General features: G+C 44.5%; 1 protein-coding gene across 4 annotated transcripts in view; it reads right to left on the bottom strand.

The window, feature by feature from the left end:
• The window catches only part of VPS13D (vacuolar protein sorting 13 homolog D), a 270,781-nt gene that overhangs the window by 157,789 nt on the left and 94,746 nt on the right, over positions 1 to 18,246 (bottom strand). For 3 of the 4 annotated variants that reach the window (XM_075550922.1, XM_075550924.1, XM_075550925.1), the window contains exons 38-42: positions 14,233 to 14,373; positions 12,127 to 12,249; positions 4,376 to 4,481; positions 3,042 to 3,194; positions 172 to 307 (exon numbers count right to left, since the gene is read on the bottom strand). In XM_075550922.1, coding sequence (XP_075407037.1) covers positions 172 to 307; positions 3,042 to 3,194; positions 4,376 to 4,481; positions 12,127 to 12,249; positions 14,233 to 14,373 — 659 coding nt within the window. The remainder of the gene's footprint in view (positions 1 to 171; positions 308 to 3,041; positions 3,195 to 4,375; positions 4,482 to 12,126; positions 12,250 to 14,232; positions 14,374 to 18,246) is intronic. The other variant, XM_075550923.1, reaches the window with a different exon arrangement.

Raw genomic sequence — 18,246 nt, 5'->3', positions numbered from 1 at the left:
ATTTCTGGCTCTTGAAATGTATTTCGGGACAAAATTGGCTCTTCCATCTCAAAAGTTGCCCAGCCCCTGCACTCAAGCAAGGCTACTACAGGCTTAATTGTTTGACAGTCTGGCTTTATGGGCTGTGGCCACAGCACAATGGTGTTTTAAATACCCATTCTATTCACACACCGTCGAAGAAGAGGAATTCTTATCTGGTGCTGCGTATCGGAAAAAGGTCCCAACTTTGTCCACAGACACGGGGCTCACTTGTTCCCAGCCGTTTACTCTGACTTGCAGTTGATGGATCCGGAGGTCATGGGTGTGCCTAGCAGGCAAGAGAGAAACCCACATTACGCATACACTCAAGAAGGGACAAAAAGGACCAGCAAACTCTCTACTCGTATTTACTATACCATAAAAATCCAATTGGATGCCCCTTCAGACAATTACACAATGCAAAGGAAATCAAGAAAATCTTTTCACTGGGTTTTGCACTTAGTTACTACACAGATAGGAAGATTTGTAAGGCCTGAGCAAGACTGCAGGGCCTTCTACCTGCCACTGCAAAAGTCACACAAATCTTATACACTAGCTCGTGTCTCTCCCCCATCAGCCCCACAACAATCTCAATAAAATAATGACATCAGCTAAAATCATTTCAATAGGATAGTAAACAGATGCTGTGCTCGCAATTGAATCATCTGGCCACACCCTTGGAAATGCATAAAACGACTTCTTGGTTCCTTTGTTGAGTATCTTCCTTCACTTAGCACCACAGCGCATTGCTTGGCTTCAGCCCCACATGACTGCAGACAGGCTTCTAGTGAGACAGGCTCCAGGAGCTTTGGGGCTGAGGTGCTCAGACAAGACTGGAGCAGAAGGCAGTGGGCAGAACAGGAGGAGTAAGAGGAAACTGCACATTTAATTTTATTTTCAATTTTGCCTAATTCAAGCCAGAAGCCTGAAATGGGGAACTGGATTTAGGGCAGACATGACAGGAAGGGGAGAGGGAGACAGGGATGGGGGTCCAGTGTGCCAAAGGGAGGGGGGAAGCCCAGGAAGACATTTATTCTGATAAATTCAAGCAGCACAGTAGAACATGAAATGTGTTACAAAACATGGAAACTGAAAAACAGAAGTGACAAAGAGGTCAAAGCCTTTTCTGATACAATAAAGCAGTCTACTGAAACATATCACCAACTCCTCCAGAGTTTGTCCAGAGTCTTTGTAGAAGAACAGGAAAAAGGCTCACCATCTCTGGAAACTCTAACCTGGTTTCCAAGGGCATGTGCCCAACAGAGTGACTTTTGCTTCAACTTCTTTCACCTCCTACAAAGGCCCTGGGGGCTCACTTGTGTTCCATAGCCTTGCCATTAAGCGCAGTGTGTACTGAGTTCAGGGTACACAGAGGAAACTTCTGACTCGGGACCAGGCTTGAAGGTCCTCTGAGAAGCCTATGCCTGTAGAAAGCTTGAGCCAAGCTCTTAAATTTCACCTCAACTTGAAGACAGACAAGAGACTCGAATACAAAGAGGCTTCAAAACGTTTGTGGAAAAGTCCCATTACCTTTTCCATGTTTACACTAAACTGTAGCCCTAGGTCTTGAACTCAATCTTAAATATACTGAAGAAAGGAGCCCTGGTAGCCCCATGGTTAAGCTAGCTGAAAGGTCAGGGGGTCTAACCCACCAGCCGCGCTGTGGGAGAAAGCCTCAGCCATGACTTCCCTAAAGACGACAGCTTTGGAAACACCGCAGGGCACCCCTACTCGCTAATGGTTTGGGGTCACCTTAATGGCAAAAAAAACCTTTTCTTTTAAATGTTTTAACCTATTCACTATCCACTAAGTCCGCCCGTTTTAAAAATACATGCTAACAATGAGAAATTATTTCCTCTCTGAGTCATTAATTGGACATAGCCTTGTGCATTTAGTTCACCTGGCTATTCCGTGAATTCTGTTTCCCAGAGTAGGTGATCCTGCTCCTGGGAGAGGTGTGCTGACATGGTGCAGGGCCTAAGCAAGTAACCTTGATTATGAGCTGTAGCATAAAAGATTTTAATTGCCGGGGGCCACCGATTATTTTTGTCCCTCATAAGCAAGGGGCATGCAAAATAATTTTGTAAACCTACGCTGTACCTGAATTATTCTTACCCTTCTTGAGTCAGAGAATCTTATCATTACAGGCTTTACGTCCTGAAACTGCCTGCTTACTGAAAGTGCATTGTAGCATGTATGTATCTTAAAATTGAAATCCACATGATTAAGTGTTCACCTTTGAAGACTCTCTTGCCCTTGCCCCTTGTGCTTGGATTCTGTGTCTGCCTCCAGGGGTGGCCACATGTGGCCCACCAACCCCGGAAGTCGTGCCATGCTCCCACTAACCTTGGATCCCTGTGACTCAATGCCCACCAGCCTATGATCTCCCTGCTTCCCTTCTCTGTGTCATCAGCCTGCAGCTATGCAAGTCTGAAGAGGGCTCCAGCCAGCATCGTGCCATGGACTTGAGTTGGACTGGCCTGGGACATTCTTCTTGATACAAACTGACTCCTTGATATATAAAGTTCTGGAGGGTGAGTGGGTTGGAAAGGGGGAACTGATTACAAGGATCCACATGTGACCTCTTCCCTGGGAGAGGGACAGCAGAGAAGGGGGGAAGGGAGACTCCGGATAGGGCAAGATATGACAAAATAACGAGGTATAAATTACCAAGGGCACATGAGGGAGGGGGGAAAGGGGAGGGAGGGGAAAAAAAAAAGAGGACCTGATGCAATGGGCTTAAGTGGAGAGCAAATGCCTTGAGAATGATTGGGGCAGGGAATGTATGGATGTGCTTTATACAATTGATGTATGTATATGTATGGATGGTGATAAGAGTTGTATGAGTCCCTAATAAAATGTAAAAAAAGAAAAGAGGAGAAAAAAATGATTAGGGCAAAGACTGTACAGATGTGCTTTATACAATTGATGTATGTATATGTATGAACTGTGATAAGAATTGTATGAGCCCCTAATAAATTGTTAAAATTAAAAAGAAAAAGAAAATAATAAACTAGATTTACCTGTGTCGTAGCTTTCCTCTTGCTTCAAATTCAAAGGGAATCTCCTCCCCTGTGAGGACTTCTCGCCACTCACTAACATTGTGGCCATCATCAAGAAAGGTCCCATTCTCTTCTGGAACGAGGCCTGGACTCCCACTGTGAGACAATGCAGCCCTGGAACCAAACCAGATGCTATTAGCTGTCCTTGCTCTTAGCCTCACCCACATCCATCTGTGCGGATTATGTTTTGGGCTTGGAAGAACATTATTTGTGGGGAGAAAGTGGTCTTGGAAGAAGAATACAGAAATGTTCAGTTGGGGAGTCATGTACTATTAGTTAAAGAAAATTATGACTGAGATGAAAAAAGGAGGCGGAGGAGAGAAGAAAGTCTTTTCTATCTATACTTCTCATGTCTTTATTAGACTTCCCTTTAAACATCAGGATAAGCCAAAAAGTATTACTAAGATTCTGGTTCACACCTGCACAGGACAAGAGATGTTTAAACATGTGTCTCTGATCGATAGGGGGTTACAAACGAATTATTCAGCAATATAACTTGTCTTGGGTCTTATTAATGTGCCTTTAAAAAATAGGTCCAATTAAAACAGTGGCTTCTAAGGGGATCTGCTGGGCCTGTTAAGTTCCAGGTAGAGAGGCCAGCTCAAGTTATGGCAACTGTTTGTTCAACTCCAAAAGGTAAACATGACAGATTTTCTTGAAAGGCACAGCATGATCTATGAAGAAGCTTTCAGAAAATTGAAAGCTGTATCGGGTGAGGAAAACTTCAGAAAAGTTGTGCTGAGGAATTTTTCCATGGCAGTATATCTGCACATCCTTGAAGATAGGGAGCCTTTGTCCTACGAGGACTTTGTTGAAAAACTTTACCCCCTCCAGCCTACAGCCCTCATCTTATGCCCTTCGGCTTCTTTTTGGTCCCTAAACTCAGAGAACATTTATTTACAAAAACAAGGGATGCGCCCACCAGGATGCCAAAGGTGCACTGTAATGGGGCGTAGGGCGAAGAGCACTGAATTCTTTGGAGAGGGGTTTCTCAGCCCATGCTGAGAAACAAAAGCTTCACATCTTGATACTTCTTAAAAAAAAAAAAAAAAAGTCAAGGGATCTAGGATTCTGTAGCAATACTTTTTTTTACTTACTCTTGTATAGTGCATCCCAGAATCCAAATCATAATTTGGATATTTCAGATACACTTCTCTGACTATACATTCTATATAGAACCAGAACCTCTGTCATGAACCCCAACACCAAGGCAAGTTATTCAGACACATACTGCCCTGACCACAGGCGGCTTTGATGGCAGAGAGGGCTCAGGGAGACAGACTGAGTGCTCCTACCTGGTGGGCGTGGTGGTCAGGGTGGCAAACCATAGAGTGCATCCTGTGTGATTCCGGAGAGCAAAGGGGACAAAGGGCTGGCGGCGCTTGGGGGTTTTCACCTCTGCTAGGAGCAAACAGAAGACAGCTATTAGCACACCCCTCTATCTGAGCTCCTAAGATCCTCCCCCTACCTGGAGACACTGCCCCAAACTGCCTCCTGGTCAATGGGACGGAAGGTGGAGGGAAAAGGAAACTGCCACAGCTCTGTCAAATGGAAGCTCCATGTATCTGCTGCCTGCTAGGGGTTGCCTTGGCCCCACCCTCTGGAAACTGGTTGAGAGATAGGCCCACCTCTGCCAGACCTTGAGCCTGCCAGTTCCTCTCATGGGCCTTATCCTCCAGAAGAGGCATCAGACCGTGACCTGACTGGAATCGAGAGAGAAACAGAAATAACAAGAGCAGGAAAGATTCTGTCCTCCAACACTACTTCAAAAGATAGATTCTAAAGAGGTAAACCATATGATAGGCAGCTATAGCCCACATTTATGTAAGTGTGTCCCAAAAGCCTTTCCTTTGATGAATTTTACTTAAAATTCATGCCCCGGGTTACATTGTACACATAGGCTCAGATGGGTACAGCAAAATAGAAATATGCTTTCTTCATCTCTAATACTTTTCTTGCTCCCTGAAAAATCAGAGCTTTTATACTATCTCAAAGCTTTTGAAATAAAAATGTAGCTCATGCTTATATTCCCGTCCTACATGGTGGGCACTAAGGAAGGCTACAGAGGAATAAAGAGGCTTCTTTCCACATGAACTATGAGCAGGGACACCGCGAGGACATGGATTACTTGCTGCTGCTGCTGCTGTTGTTGTGAGGTGCCATCAAGTCGGTTCTGACCCACAGAGACCTTCTGTACAACAGAACAAAACATTGCCTGGTCTTGTGCCATCCTCACATCTGTTGGGGTGCTAGAGCCTATTGCTGCGGCCACGGTGTCAGTGCATCTCGTCAAGGGTCTTCCTCTTTTTTGAGCTCCAAATTTACCAGCATGATGTCTTTCTCCAGGGATCAGTCTCAATCGACACCATGTACAAAGTACATAAGGCAAAGTCTGGACATTCTTGCCTCTAAGGAGCCATTCTGTTGTATTTCCAAGACAGATCAGTTGGTACTTTTGGCAGTCCATGGTACTTCCAGCGTTCTTCACCAGCACATCATTCGAAATGTATAGGTGCTACCTCCAGTCTTCCTTACTCAATGTCCAACTCTCACTTGTATATGAGGCAATGGAAAAATACCCAGGGTCCGGCCAGGCACACTTTAGTTCTCAAAGTGCGCTCCCTGCTTTTTTAACACTTTAAAGAGGTTTTGTGTAGTAGATTTACCTAATACAACGCCATCTTTTGATTTCTTGACTGTTTCCTCCATGAGCATTGATTGTAGATTCAAACATGATGAAATCTTTGACAACTTGAATCTTTTCTCCATTGGTCCAGTTGTGAGGATTTGGTTTCCTTGACATGACGCCATAATCCATACTGAAGGCTGCAATCCTTGATCTTCATCAGCAAGTCCTCCTCACTGAGCATGCAAGGCTGTGTCATCGGCACATCAAAGATTGTTCACAGGCCATCCGGACGTCACATTCCTCTTCACATAATCCAGCTTCTCTGATTATTGGCACCACATACAGCTTAGTTATGGCAAGAGGCTACAACCCTGGATACACACCTTTCCTGATTACAAACCATGCAGTATTCCCGTGTTCTGTCCACAAAACCTCCTCTTGTACTATGCAAAGGTTCGGCATGAGCACAACAAAGTGTTCTGAAACTACCATTCTTCTTAAGGCTATCCAGTTTGTTAGGATTCACAAGTCTAACGCCTTAGTCCACAAAACACAAACAAACATCTTTCTGGCATTCTCTGCTTTCAGCCAAGATCCATCGGACATCATTGCTGATGTCACGTCCTTTTCTGAGTCCAGCCTGAACCTCTAGGAACTCCGTCAATGCAATGCCATAGCCACTAATGACGACAGATGCAACACCATTTCTCTTGATTGTGTCATTCCCAGCATGGCCAATGCCGCTCCTTTCAGCTCACTAGTGCACAGAATATCATCTTTATGCGTGCCATTTCATTTTTGACAATTTCCAATTTTACTAACCTCCTACTTTGTACGCTCCAAGTTCTGATTATTAACTGTTTGCAGCTGTTTCTTCTCCTTTTGAGTGGTGCCTTATCAGCCAGTGGAGGTCCTGACGCCTTTACTCCCACAGGCAACTCTACTTTGAGAAGGTCACACTGAGTGCCCTCCACCTGAGGGGCTCATCTCTGGCACTAACTCTGACAATGTTCTGTTTCTATTCACTAGGCCTGCGCTGTCTGACAACGTGTGATGCTGTGCATAAGATTCTCAGCTGCCAATTCCCCCAAAGTGGACAGCTGGTTCCTTCTTCGTAATCAGTTCTTAGTCTGGGAACTCCACCGAAACCTATTCACTCTGGTGACCCTGCTGGCATTTGAAGCACCAGTGAGGGACACAGCTTCCAGCAGCCCACAAGCCACCATAGTACTGAGTACTACTATGAGACTGAAAGGCATCAAGTTCTAGAGCATTGGCAAGTCAGCAAACACTAAGAAACCAAGAGGCCCAAAGGCTGCCTCGGAGACCTCTGTAGGCAGCAGTGCCCATATGTGGTCTGGCTTGGGACCGACAACGGCTGTTCCATGAGAAGAGGGTTTCTTTTCTCTTGGCCAGGGCCACATCACCTCCCCTGCCAGGAAGGGTATGAGCAGTGAACATTTGAGGAAGCAGCGTCCAGGGCTGAGGAGCCTCCAGTGATACACCCCCCACACACGTGCACACACACAAAAAGGGCAGGACTCGATTGTAATGTGGGTCCAATTTTAAAGCACAAAAGAAACCTACTAGGAGTGCAGCGGTTAGTGTATGGCCACTTAGTGAAAACCGGGTGGTTGGAACCGCTAGGTGCTCCATGGAAGAAAGACGTGGCAATCTGCTTTCATAAAGACGACAGCCATGGCAGCCTTATGGGCAGCTCAACTCTGTCCTACCCGTTTTTATGAGCCACGATCAAGTTGATGGCCCTGGGTTGATTACGGCACGCTAGAGCAGAAGTAGATTCATCTCAAAGAGCCAGATTCAGCTGCCAGGGGCAGGGAGGGGCAACTGTGGCAGCACAGCTCATGATGCCCCAGCAGGGCCTGGGTCACAGTGCAAAAGTCAGCACCACCTGGGAAGGTGCAAGCTCTGTCTTTCCGTCCCTTTCTGGTTCTTCATGGTTAGTAGTTGTTCATTTCTGGCGCCGCAAAACCAGCAGTTTGGGGTAGTGCCAGCTCTATGTGTGCCAAAGACCAGAGCAGTCTCTATATGGACCCCACTCCTGCGCTGTCAGTCGAGTAGAGGCACCCAAATACTTCTGTCCCATAGCCCCAAGGTTTGCTTTTAAAAAGGAGCAGGGGGGAAGGGCTCGTCAAATACAAAACGAAGGAGTATCTGTGAGGCTGCCGACAAGGGCAGGCGGGGAATAAAAATCGTGAGCGCTAGCTGAAGAGAATACAGCATTGCCTGCAGCCCTCCGAAAGGCACCTCCCACTCCAGGAGCACGTGGAGCACTGCTTTTATTGCTACGGGAGACAAAGGACCCCAAGGAAAAGCAGCCAGATGTGCTTTCACAACCCACTGTGAGCCAGACCGTCAGTTCCCATCCACATCAGCTTTGTAAAGAGCAGGTAGCAAGTGGCTTCAATCAGCCTGGAAGACAGCAAGGAGTGCTGGGAATCCACATAAAGAAAGTCACGGGCCCACTGCTCCGCAATGAACTGGAGGGGGCACGCACACTGCTCAGGGCTCCAAGCCCTCGTGATCGGACACAGCCGTACCGGCTTCATGAGCGCACTTCTCGGAGGACAGGACTACAGGGGTGGCACACAAACTCAGATGCAGCATCAGAGGGCAAATCTGACGACTCTGCAACAGGGTTCTAAGTGGGAGCCGCTTTTGCCTTGGCATCAGAAGCAAAATGGTTTCTTCATGGGTTGAGAGAACCGAAAGCTCTTCAGGTCCAAAGTCAGCTTCAAATGCCTCCAGGTGAGGGCATTTCCAGTCCTTAAAGCTGTTTGACAAAGTCACCTGCCCATTCCAAAAAGGGTAGGCATCCCGTTACAGAAGTAGTTCAGGTTTGGAGACCACAAGAAATTGACTAGAGTCTCAGGTCATGAGAATGAAGGCAAATCACTTAAGTCTCTCTGTCTTCATTGGCGAAACAGGAATAAAGATTTGCCTAGCCTGGAAGATTAAGTAGCTGACATAGAAAATCTTGCAAGTACCAACTCATGAATAAATGGAGACTCAGTCCTGGACTTTCTCTATGAGCCCCCCCCTCATACATCTATTCTTCCAAAGGAACCAATCATACTGCCCAAAGCAGCAAGATCCCTATTCTGAACTCTGCTAGATGGGTAGATGAAACTCAGATGGCCTTTTACCCAAAAAAAAGCACACCATGACCCAGCATCTGATGTCAGCCATGTACAATCATTCATTCACGTTAACTCATGTCTTAAAACCCATCAAGAAATGGTACCTTGAGGCTACAATTCCTTAATGTTCATAGTGTTTACTACCACATTCACTTACCAAATTCTCAAGAAACCTTCAAGGGTCAGAGAGAGAAACAAAGAGCATTTCTTTTCTTCTGTCTCCTAAGCATCTAAACTCAATTCTAGAGAGGAAGGTTGCTGCGTAAGCAATTATTTACTGGAAGTGTTTCCTTGGCTCTAGTCTTGATTATTATAGCTCCTCGTCTAGAAAAATCCTTGTGTTACCAAAAGAATCAGTGTACAAGGGGGCTTCAAAAAGTGTGTGGGAAAATAAAATAGAAGATAGTGAAATGTTCCTATCAACTTTTTTGTTTTCCCATCAACTTTTTGAAGTCCTTCTCGCCATCTGCCATCAAAGGCATGCAACACTGCTTGGTGGAGGATGGTTTTTCCTCCCCTGGGTACTTGTATTTCAACATCAGCAATCCCAGTGAAGTGACATTAGATATTTTGGCATTGGACACTGTTGCTTATTCCATTTCCATTGAAGGTTAAGGGAGATGGAAGAGCGATACTATCAGAATAAGAACATCACTTACTTGTGACGTTAGGTGGTTGGAAATGCTCTTATGACTAAAGCAAAGTACTCACAACTGGGTGTGCCCCATTCAGCTCTCAGGCACAGAAAACCGATGTACAAGGCAATTCTTAGAGCAGGAAAGCAAGCAAGCCCTGGCTTGGCTGTACTGTACCTCTAGCATAGATCTGGTGCTCTAGGTTAGTCAGACTGGCTGTACTTCTAGTTCTAAGGTAGACAAGGGGTAGGCCTGGTAGACAGGAGAGACAAAGTTAGAGGGTCAGAGTAAGTACAGTGAATAAGAAGACTCGCCTCTAAAACATTGCACAAATTGAGCACATTGTCAAAATAGCAAGCATCATGCAATTATTGGCTCACTCCCTTCAGAGATGACTAAGCGCTAAGAATATACTTGACAAAGTGAAGAAGACATTCTTGATTCTAGCCTTTATGGTGGCGGTTGTGTCAAAGTCACATGCTTTTGCTCACTCCCCTCCCCACCCCCGCCCCCGAATTGGGAGGAGAAAATGTATTCACAGTATTCTCTTGAAAGGAATGGGCAAGGCTTTTGAGGATTTCTATGTGAAAGCATGTGTCTTAAGTGACCCAGAAAAATTAAAAATTCAATCAGCACAGACTGAGCAGGGTCTGCTCCATTCAAAATTAGAAAAGCCCAGTATGTAGAATGTTAATCCCTCAGGGTTCTCAAGATTTCATAGCAAAGAGCCAGAGTGCTTCCAAACTGAAATCATCTCTAAAAAGGAGTTGTCACACTTTACCGCTTACATTTTAATTAAGAATGGAATTAAGAAATTAAATTTTAATTAAACTTTAGAATAGTTGCATTTGGGATTTTTGTTACGTTTTCTTGGGATCTAAAGCCAACAAATTCAATAAGGTGACATGCCATCTGGGTTTACCTGTGGGGGCTCAATCTCAGACCCAATTGAACAAGGCCAACAATTATGTCAAAAATGAGGTCAAGGGTTTCTTTCCCCTGCTAAAGAAACAGTAAGAAATCAGTAGCTCCCTTAGGCAGACTCTCATTAAGAACCTCTCTTTTAAGGATTCATATTTGAAGCTGGCTTGAGTAAAGAGCACAGCTCCTGTAGGGCATGATGACATGATCTTAAGAAAGACCTTAAAGGTTGATGATCGGTTCACTAAAGACTTTCAAAAATGAATAAGCAATCATCACGTGAAAAGGTCTATTAAAAGAACGCAATCCCCATGTGCTACACTGCCACTTAGGAATTTCCAAAATGAAAACAGGCTTGGCTATGTTGGTATTTTCAGTCATAGCTAATTAAAATCTTTTCAGTTGTATCTCCATCTTTTGAGACCTACATGACAATAAAAATGTTTAAGAAAAAAATAAGCTTTCACTTATCACTGGCATTTAACATAGATAAAAGGGAGCTTATTAACCAGAGGGAGAGATGGAAAAAGAAAAAGAAGAGAGAGAGAAACAAAAGAAAAGCTTTCCTCAGAATCCTGAAGATTAGGCTTTCAAAGTGTTTACACTGCCTCTGGGTTTAAGCTCCCTTAGTATGAACAATGCTCTATAGAAAATGCTTTCACAGACACGATGCATATTAGAGAGATCATTTAGAGCCTTCTAAGTAGACTCAGTTATGTCTTCTTGACACACAAATTGGGAGGCAAGGCTAGAGGAGCAGACCGGATGGAGTCTGAACGCCTTGGCTCCTAGAGCAACGACCTTGAGGCTCAGAAGCAGCAGCCTGGGAACAGAGAGAGCGAGCACAGCTGACATTGCTTTGTCCTTCTAGAAGCACAAGAGACAGAAAGTTCACTTGTACACCCCTTGGAGAGGTGAACCAGTTCAAATATTTCATACGCTAAGAAACCCCATCTTCCCATGACACGGTTACAGAGATGAAATATTCAAGTATTCATGAGCTATGTGAAGTTCAGCCAAGACTCCACACTGAAAGAGCGGGGGCTGCGTTGGATTTGGATGACAATGGCATGTGGAACAACTAAGGGTCGTGCAGTTGTCCATCACCAGCTCCCCAGCTCCAAAGAAAAGGGCTCAGTGGTGGGGCATTAAACAAGGAAAGAAAACATCATTAACAGAGAACAAACAACTCCTCTTTCTTCAAGGAGCTGGGCATTCACATTCTTTTATACTTTGTGAACAATACAGGGTCCACTTGAAAAAATATTCTTCCCCCATGAGGCCTTGCCATCTCTCCCTTTTACAAGAACATGTACAAACCATACATCTCTAGGTTTAGAGGACTTAAAAATTCTAAACAGTCAAAAAACCTAATCAATCAGAAAATTTCCAAAGTTTTGCAAAGTGAAACACACCCGTCAATGGCTTCTCCGCTGCACTGTCAGGGCACCGGTTCAGTGGGAACGTGACAAGAATGGAGGAACTGTTTGCTGCACGTCCTTTCTTCTCCACAAAAGTGGAGTTAGAAGCCATATTAAAGGCTCAGCAGCTCATATCAGAAAAGTATGTCTTGCAAAGCCTGGAACAGAACTACACAAGAAAGACCGCTTTTCGATGGAGAAGGACGGCTCTACTTAGATTTCACAGTGAGACCCTGCTCGGCAGTGAGTTCATCAGACATTTGTGAAGAAAAATCTTACTTTGCCCAAAGCACGGTGGATCCACTGAAGAGCCCATCCAGTCTTCTGATTTGGCTGAATCCATTTCCCTGTCCTGTTTGCAGTAATCTGCCAGCCACGATTCTTTGGTACTTATATACTGGTCTAGAAAAAAAAGTCCAAAAAGAAGTGTAAAAGACTGAGGGTTCAGAACAAATCATTTCAATTCAATTCAATACAAGTTTTTATTGAGCGCCTTCCTTACTACATGCCAAGCACTAGGCTACATTCTAGGAAAACTTCTGCCCTAGAGATTCTTGTTAACAAAAATACCATCACCACAAACTATGTCACGGTGTGAACGGTGCACTGACAGAGACCAACCAAATTTGACAGAAGCACAGTGGGAGGGAGATTTACTCGGCATTGATGGAAGTATGTATATTTGGGTGAAGGTAGGGGGTGAAGGGAAAAAAGTTCAGACAAATCTTCAGAGAGAGGGGACTCTGTTGAATGAGCCCTGAAGAATGAGCAGAGTTGAGAGTTTACCAATGAGATCAAGGGCAGGTGACAGTCCAGGCGGAGGGAAAGACAGTAAGATGTGACAGTCCAGAGTATATTCAGAAAACACTGACTACTCTGGTGTGGACTTAGCACAATAGGCTGAAGTACAGATACAACAAAGAAGTCTAGAAAAGAGAATGGACTGATTTGTAGAGAGCTATGGCAAAGCCTGCAAAGGGGGAGAGTTTGGAGGTAGAGAAGTCCGTGAAAAGGCTATTAAAAAACAAATTCAGAAGGTTGAAATCCAGCTGACAATTCTCATTTTAAAGGAAAAATATAACGGGGATAGCAGGTTAGTAATGCAACACATTTGGAAAAAGAATTTTTTATCTAATTAAGATATTATACTTTGGGGCATGAATTATTGGTTTGGGGCCTTCTGGCTTAATACTTAGCTACCTAAGGGCCATTTCCATGCTCCCAGGCCACAGCAATGCTCGGGGCTCCAGCTGATTACCAGGAATGAAGAAGCGAAGGGAAAAGAAGAAGGAGGGAGGGGAAAAAAACAAAAAACCGTTTTCACCACTGAAAAGGATATTTTTTGCAAGATACTCTAATAATAGACATGCTCGTCAGAAATACCAAGACGAAGCCTTTCGTTTGGAGAAATTTCTTATTTATTGCAGCTTTTTAAAGTACAGCTATAACTCTGCATAACCTTATAAATTAACAGATGTGCGAAACCATGCAGGCGTCACCAGCAATACAATGTAAACATGGTGAGGTGGATTTACTATTACACAGTTCCTATTAAAATCAAGCCAAATGAATGTATTCAATCTGACCACTCTATGCAATGATTTTTCATTTTTTGTATTAATAAAAGCCCAGTCTCACTCGACTCTTCATTCTCTCTTCCTCACTCTGAGGTGAGGCAAGGCAATGGGCACTGGAATGTGTGCCAGCGCCACACACACTGGAGAAAGTTCAGACGTGCAGGAGCGCGTGCCGCCATTCAGCAACGCCTGCAATGCTACCACAGTGAGATCGGTGCAGGCCTACAACTCAGACTGGTTATTCGAGGGTCCGCAGCACTTTCAGAAGGTCAGAGTGGCCCTCACTCATTAGATATAATCCAGGGAGGGCAAGTCAGCGTGGCCCAAGCAGCTTTCAGACTTGGAGCGTTAGCTTGCTAGAGACGCCTGTAGTCAGGTCCTCCTCTTAGGCCAATATGACCCCTTCTGAGAAACAGCACCGACCACACACACCCTGTGGTGAAGACAAGGTCTGAATCACACCTTGTAAGAATGTTTCTGTGATTCGTTTCAGAGGAGTAACTCAAAACTCAACATCAAAACATGGAATAAGCCCCCAGGGGCCAAGGATTAAGAGAAGGAAGTTCAACACTGGCTCCTATGTATCCCAAGAAGCAGAAGCTTTGCACAAACACTGGTAACACTAACATGGACTGCCCACTCTGGGGCTCTGGGCTGCGAAGAATCAACAGAAAACAACCCACGTTGAAGAAGTAATGTCTGGTACAGGTTCAACTGTCAACTAAACCCAGATTAATAGTTTTCCAGACAGGAATGTATGTACAGAAGGGTAGCAAACACCTAAAAGCCACCAGCAGTTTCCACTCACCAATTAGTACAGAAGTGATATTGATATCCAGGCGAGGTTTGGCCTTGGCCTCCAGCTTCAGTCGAGGAGGATGGAGACGACTTGCTGCCTGTTGTTGCCAAGATACAGAGCATGGCCACGGCTCAATAAATGGCTCCCAGCCTAAAAGAACACAGGAAATAACACATCTGTTCAGCAGATAGCGAGAGTTTATAGAGAAACCCTGTTCACAAATGCTAAGCAAAGACAACTACAGTTACATAGCTTTCCACTTCCAACCCAATCACACAATAAACATACCATCTTTAGCTACAGGTGGCTGGGCTGCAAAGAAGATATGAGTGGAAGAAGTGACATGAAACATGAGAGGTGACAAGAGACCACCATGGTATCCCAGAAGTGGTAGGAACAAAGTCAGAGTATCTACTCTTGGCCCACTTAAGAAAGGAGGGGCAGGTGGGGTGGGTGTTGTGGATTCAAGTTGAAAAAGTAATACAGTGGCAGAAATATTAAATTTTATTCTCCTGATATCAATATTACCCAAGTTGAGTAAAGTAGCTATCTTTGAAGTATTAACTTTATTTATATTTTAGTATATTTTTAAAAAGATATATAAACATTTATATATACACAATGTAAACATTAATAATACCACAAACACGCATATGCCCAGCTTGAGAAATAGAAAATTACAAGTTCCTTTGAAGTCCCTGAGCACCATTCCCCAACTCACTCCTCTCCTTTCCACTACCAACCCTCTCCCACCCAACTTCAGGTAACTATGATCTGGAATTTTGAGTTAATCGTTCTTTATAGCTTTAACACATGTGGGTAATTTTTAAGAACATATTGAAACCTGACCGGAAATTCAGTCAAGCTGGAGGGAGGGAGCCATATATATCTCAGGGAAGATTATTACATCTCTGTTGTTAGTAAACTGGGAAAAGTAACTTCCCATCAGGGAAGAAAAACCTTTAACAAAATTTATATAGAACCCAAGAGGAAAATATACTTGGTTATTATGTTTCTAATTGGACTTTTTTTTTTCTTTTAAATCATTTTATTAGGGGCACATACAACTCATCACAATCCATACATACATCAATTGTGTAAAGTACATTTGTACATTCGTTGCCCTCATCATTCTCAAAATATCTGCTCTCCACCTAAGCCCCTGGCATCAGGTCCTCATTTTACCCCCTCCCTCCCCGCTCCCCCCTCCCTCATGAACCCTTGATAATCTATAAATTATTATTTTGTCATATCCTACACTGTCCGATGTCTCCCTTCACCCACTTTTCTCTTGTCCATCCCCCAGAGAGGAAGATATATGAAAATCCTTATAATCGCTTCCCCCTCTCCACCCTCCCAGCATCACCACCCTCATCACTGGACCTGAAGGGATCATCGGCCCTGGATTCCCTGTGTTTCTAGTTCCTATCTGTACCAGTGTACCTACCCTGATCTAGCCAGATTTGTAAGGTAGAATTGGGATCATAATAGTGGGGGGTGGTGGATTGTGAAGAAACATTTAGGAACCAGAGGAAAGTTGTATGTTTCATCGTTGCTACACTGCACCCTGACTGGCTCGTCTCCTCCCCGCAACTCTTCCATAAGGGGATGTCCAATCTAATTGGACTCTTTTGACCTACTTTCTATCCAGTCCTTGGTGACCCAAGCTGTGTGCTTTAGACAACTGGAAGTTTAGACTGTCTTTTTGAGGTACACAATATTCTTCATAGGCCACACCAGTAAGAGTTGATGTGGAAACCCCACTAAATAAACTGGGATTTGCCTCGAACTCGCCTGTAGCCGATTTAAGGAACCAACACTCCCTTCGCCTTAAGGTTGAAACATGATATTGTGGGATGAAGCAGAAGACAGCTATCCCATGGTTACGGAATTGGCCGTCATTGAACTTTGGTTCGGGTCTCTTGCCTTGAAGTTGCCCAATGAATGGTGGCCCGGGACTAGCACATATTAATATGTTAATGCACTCCTGGCTTTCTGGTAGGCCTGGGGTTGCCTTGTGAATGAGTGTTAATGAAAGTTTTGCCCTATCACTGGCCCCCATTGTTTATGTAGTGTCCAGTCCCTAAAGAGTTAATCTGTACAAGTACACAATTGATGTATTTCAGTCTGAAGCCAGACTATACTTGTATAATTCTCATTTTCCTTTCTCAACAGTGTCTTAAATTCTATGCAATTGGCTAAATTCACTATCAACACAAGGGGGGCAGTGAATGGGCAGGAGGGACAGGAGGCGGTTGACACAGAGGTTGCAACAATGGGCTCAAGTACAGGGAAGTGAGAATGGGGCAGGATGGGGCAGTGTTTTGTTCTGTTGTGCACAGGTCCCCTGTGGGTTGGAACTGACTCAATGGCACCTAACAACAATTAGCACAATTACTTTATGGCCCCGGAGATGATTTATAATGTTCTGTATTATAAAATGATGAAGTGACCCAGAGACATATAGAAAACATTCACAGATGCATGACTAGATTAGGCACTTGAACTTCATTCTACCACCAGTCTGGGAACAATTTGTTCTTAGGGCACGGCCCTGATCGATGCTTGCCCTCATGAAGAGATCACTGAAGATATTGGTGCTACAGTAAAGAGCAGTGAATAAATCAGATGGAGCCCAGCTATCAGAAAGAACAGTGTCTACGGTCATAAAGGCTTATCTTCAAACAGTAAAGTAGGCATCTACGCAAGGCGCCAATTAAGTCCACATGGAAGAGGCACACCAGTCTGTGGAATCCAGGAGTTGTAAATAATAAAGCCCAAATCCAAAGGAGAGAATAATCTCGGAGCGTGAATTGTGAACACACAGTTTACAGAAGGCCCCGGTGACAGTGGAAGCTCAACATCCATGTGCAGGGCCCCCACATGGATGAAGGCTCTGGGGAGTCCCCTCTCCCCACAGTCAAGGATGTGAACAGCCTGGCTACCAGGCAGAGAGCACAGTAAAGTCAACTGTGGCAGATGTAGTTAGGTTAAAATGTAATACCTTAACATTTGGACTCATTTTTAAATTGTTTCTGTTTTTAATATTTTGTTTTCTTTTTCACTGAGATGTTTCATCTAGTCATGGTTGTTGGGTTTGGTTTGGCTTTGTCAGCTTACTTGCTTCCAAATTGTGTTTTATATGATTTTCTGTACATGACATACAGGATAGGCAGATCTACAGAGCCAATAACTGGATTGATAATTGCCTAGGGCCATGGCAGGGGAGAATAGGAAGAAATGTGGAGCTGAAAACAATGAGTACAAGAAGAAAATGTTCTGTCCACACAGGAGCAAACTCAGAGGGAGGGAGAGGGAGAAGGGGAGGGAGAGGGGGAGGGGAGGGAGGGAGAGAGAACAGCATCCTGGTCCACCAAGCTTCGAGGACAGCATTCCCACTCAGAGCAGCCAATACACAGAGAAGACGGTAGGGTCAGCCTTACCACAAGATACGACACTCCCTTACTGACCCACAGCGCTACGGAGGGCCCAGCACCCGAGGCATAGTGTGGGAACTGTGCCTGGTCTGACCCCCCTACATAATACAAAGGGAGCACAACAGAGCAGCAAGGGGAGCATAGCAATAAAGTCCCTGAGAGGTTCTGAAAATGGACTTCTGATTCGGGAGACAGGTCTTGGCACTGCATCAGACCTGAATCGGAAAACATTCATAAAGGTCAGCAGACAGACCTGAAACTATTCAGAGGCCTCTTCCCCATTTTTTTCATGTCTATCTATATATAAGATAGGCAGGATAAACAATCCTGAGAAGAAAACAGCAAGACCGACAGTCCCGGGGGACAGGGAAATGGAGGAGGTGGGGGAAAGAGTGGGGAGCCAACAAACCTAGGGACAAGGGAACACAGATCTAAAATCAATGGCGAGGAGGGCATAGAATGCCTGGTGGGGTTTGATCAAATGCAATGTAGCCAAGATGAAGTACAGAGAGCCGAATGTAGGTTAAAGATGATAGTGGGACAGAAGGAAAGTAAAAGGAAATAGAGGAAATAACTAGGAGACTAA

This window comes from Tenrec ecaudatus, chromosome 1, assembly GCF_050624435.1.
Source record: "Tenrec ecaudatus isolate mTenEca1 chromosome 1, mTenEca1.hap1, whole genome shotgun sequence".
NCBI classification, from domain to species: Eukaryota; Metazoa; Chordata; class Mammalia; order Afrosoricida; family Tenrecidae; genus Tenrec; species Tenrec ecaudatus.
The sequence above is the reverse complement of the archived record's forward strand: the minus strand, read 5'-3'. Positions and strand labels throughout refer to the sequence as shown.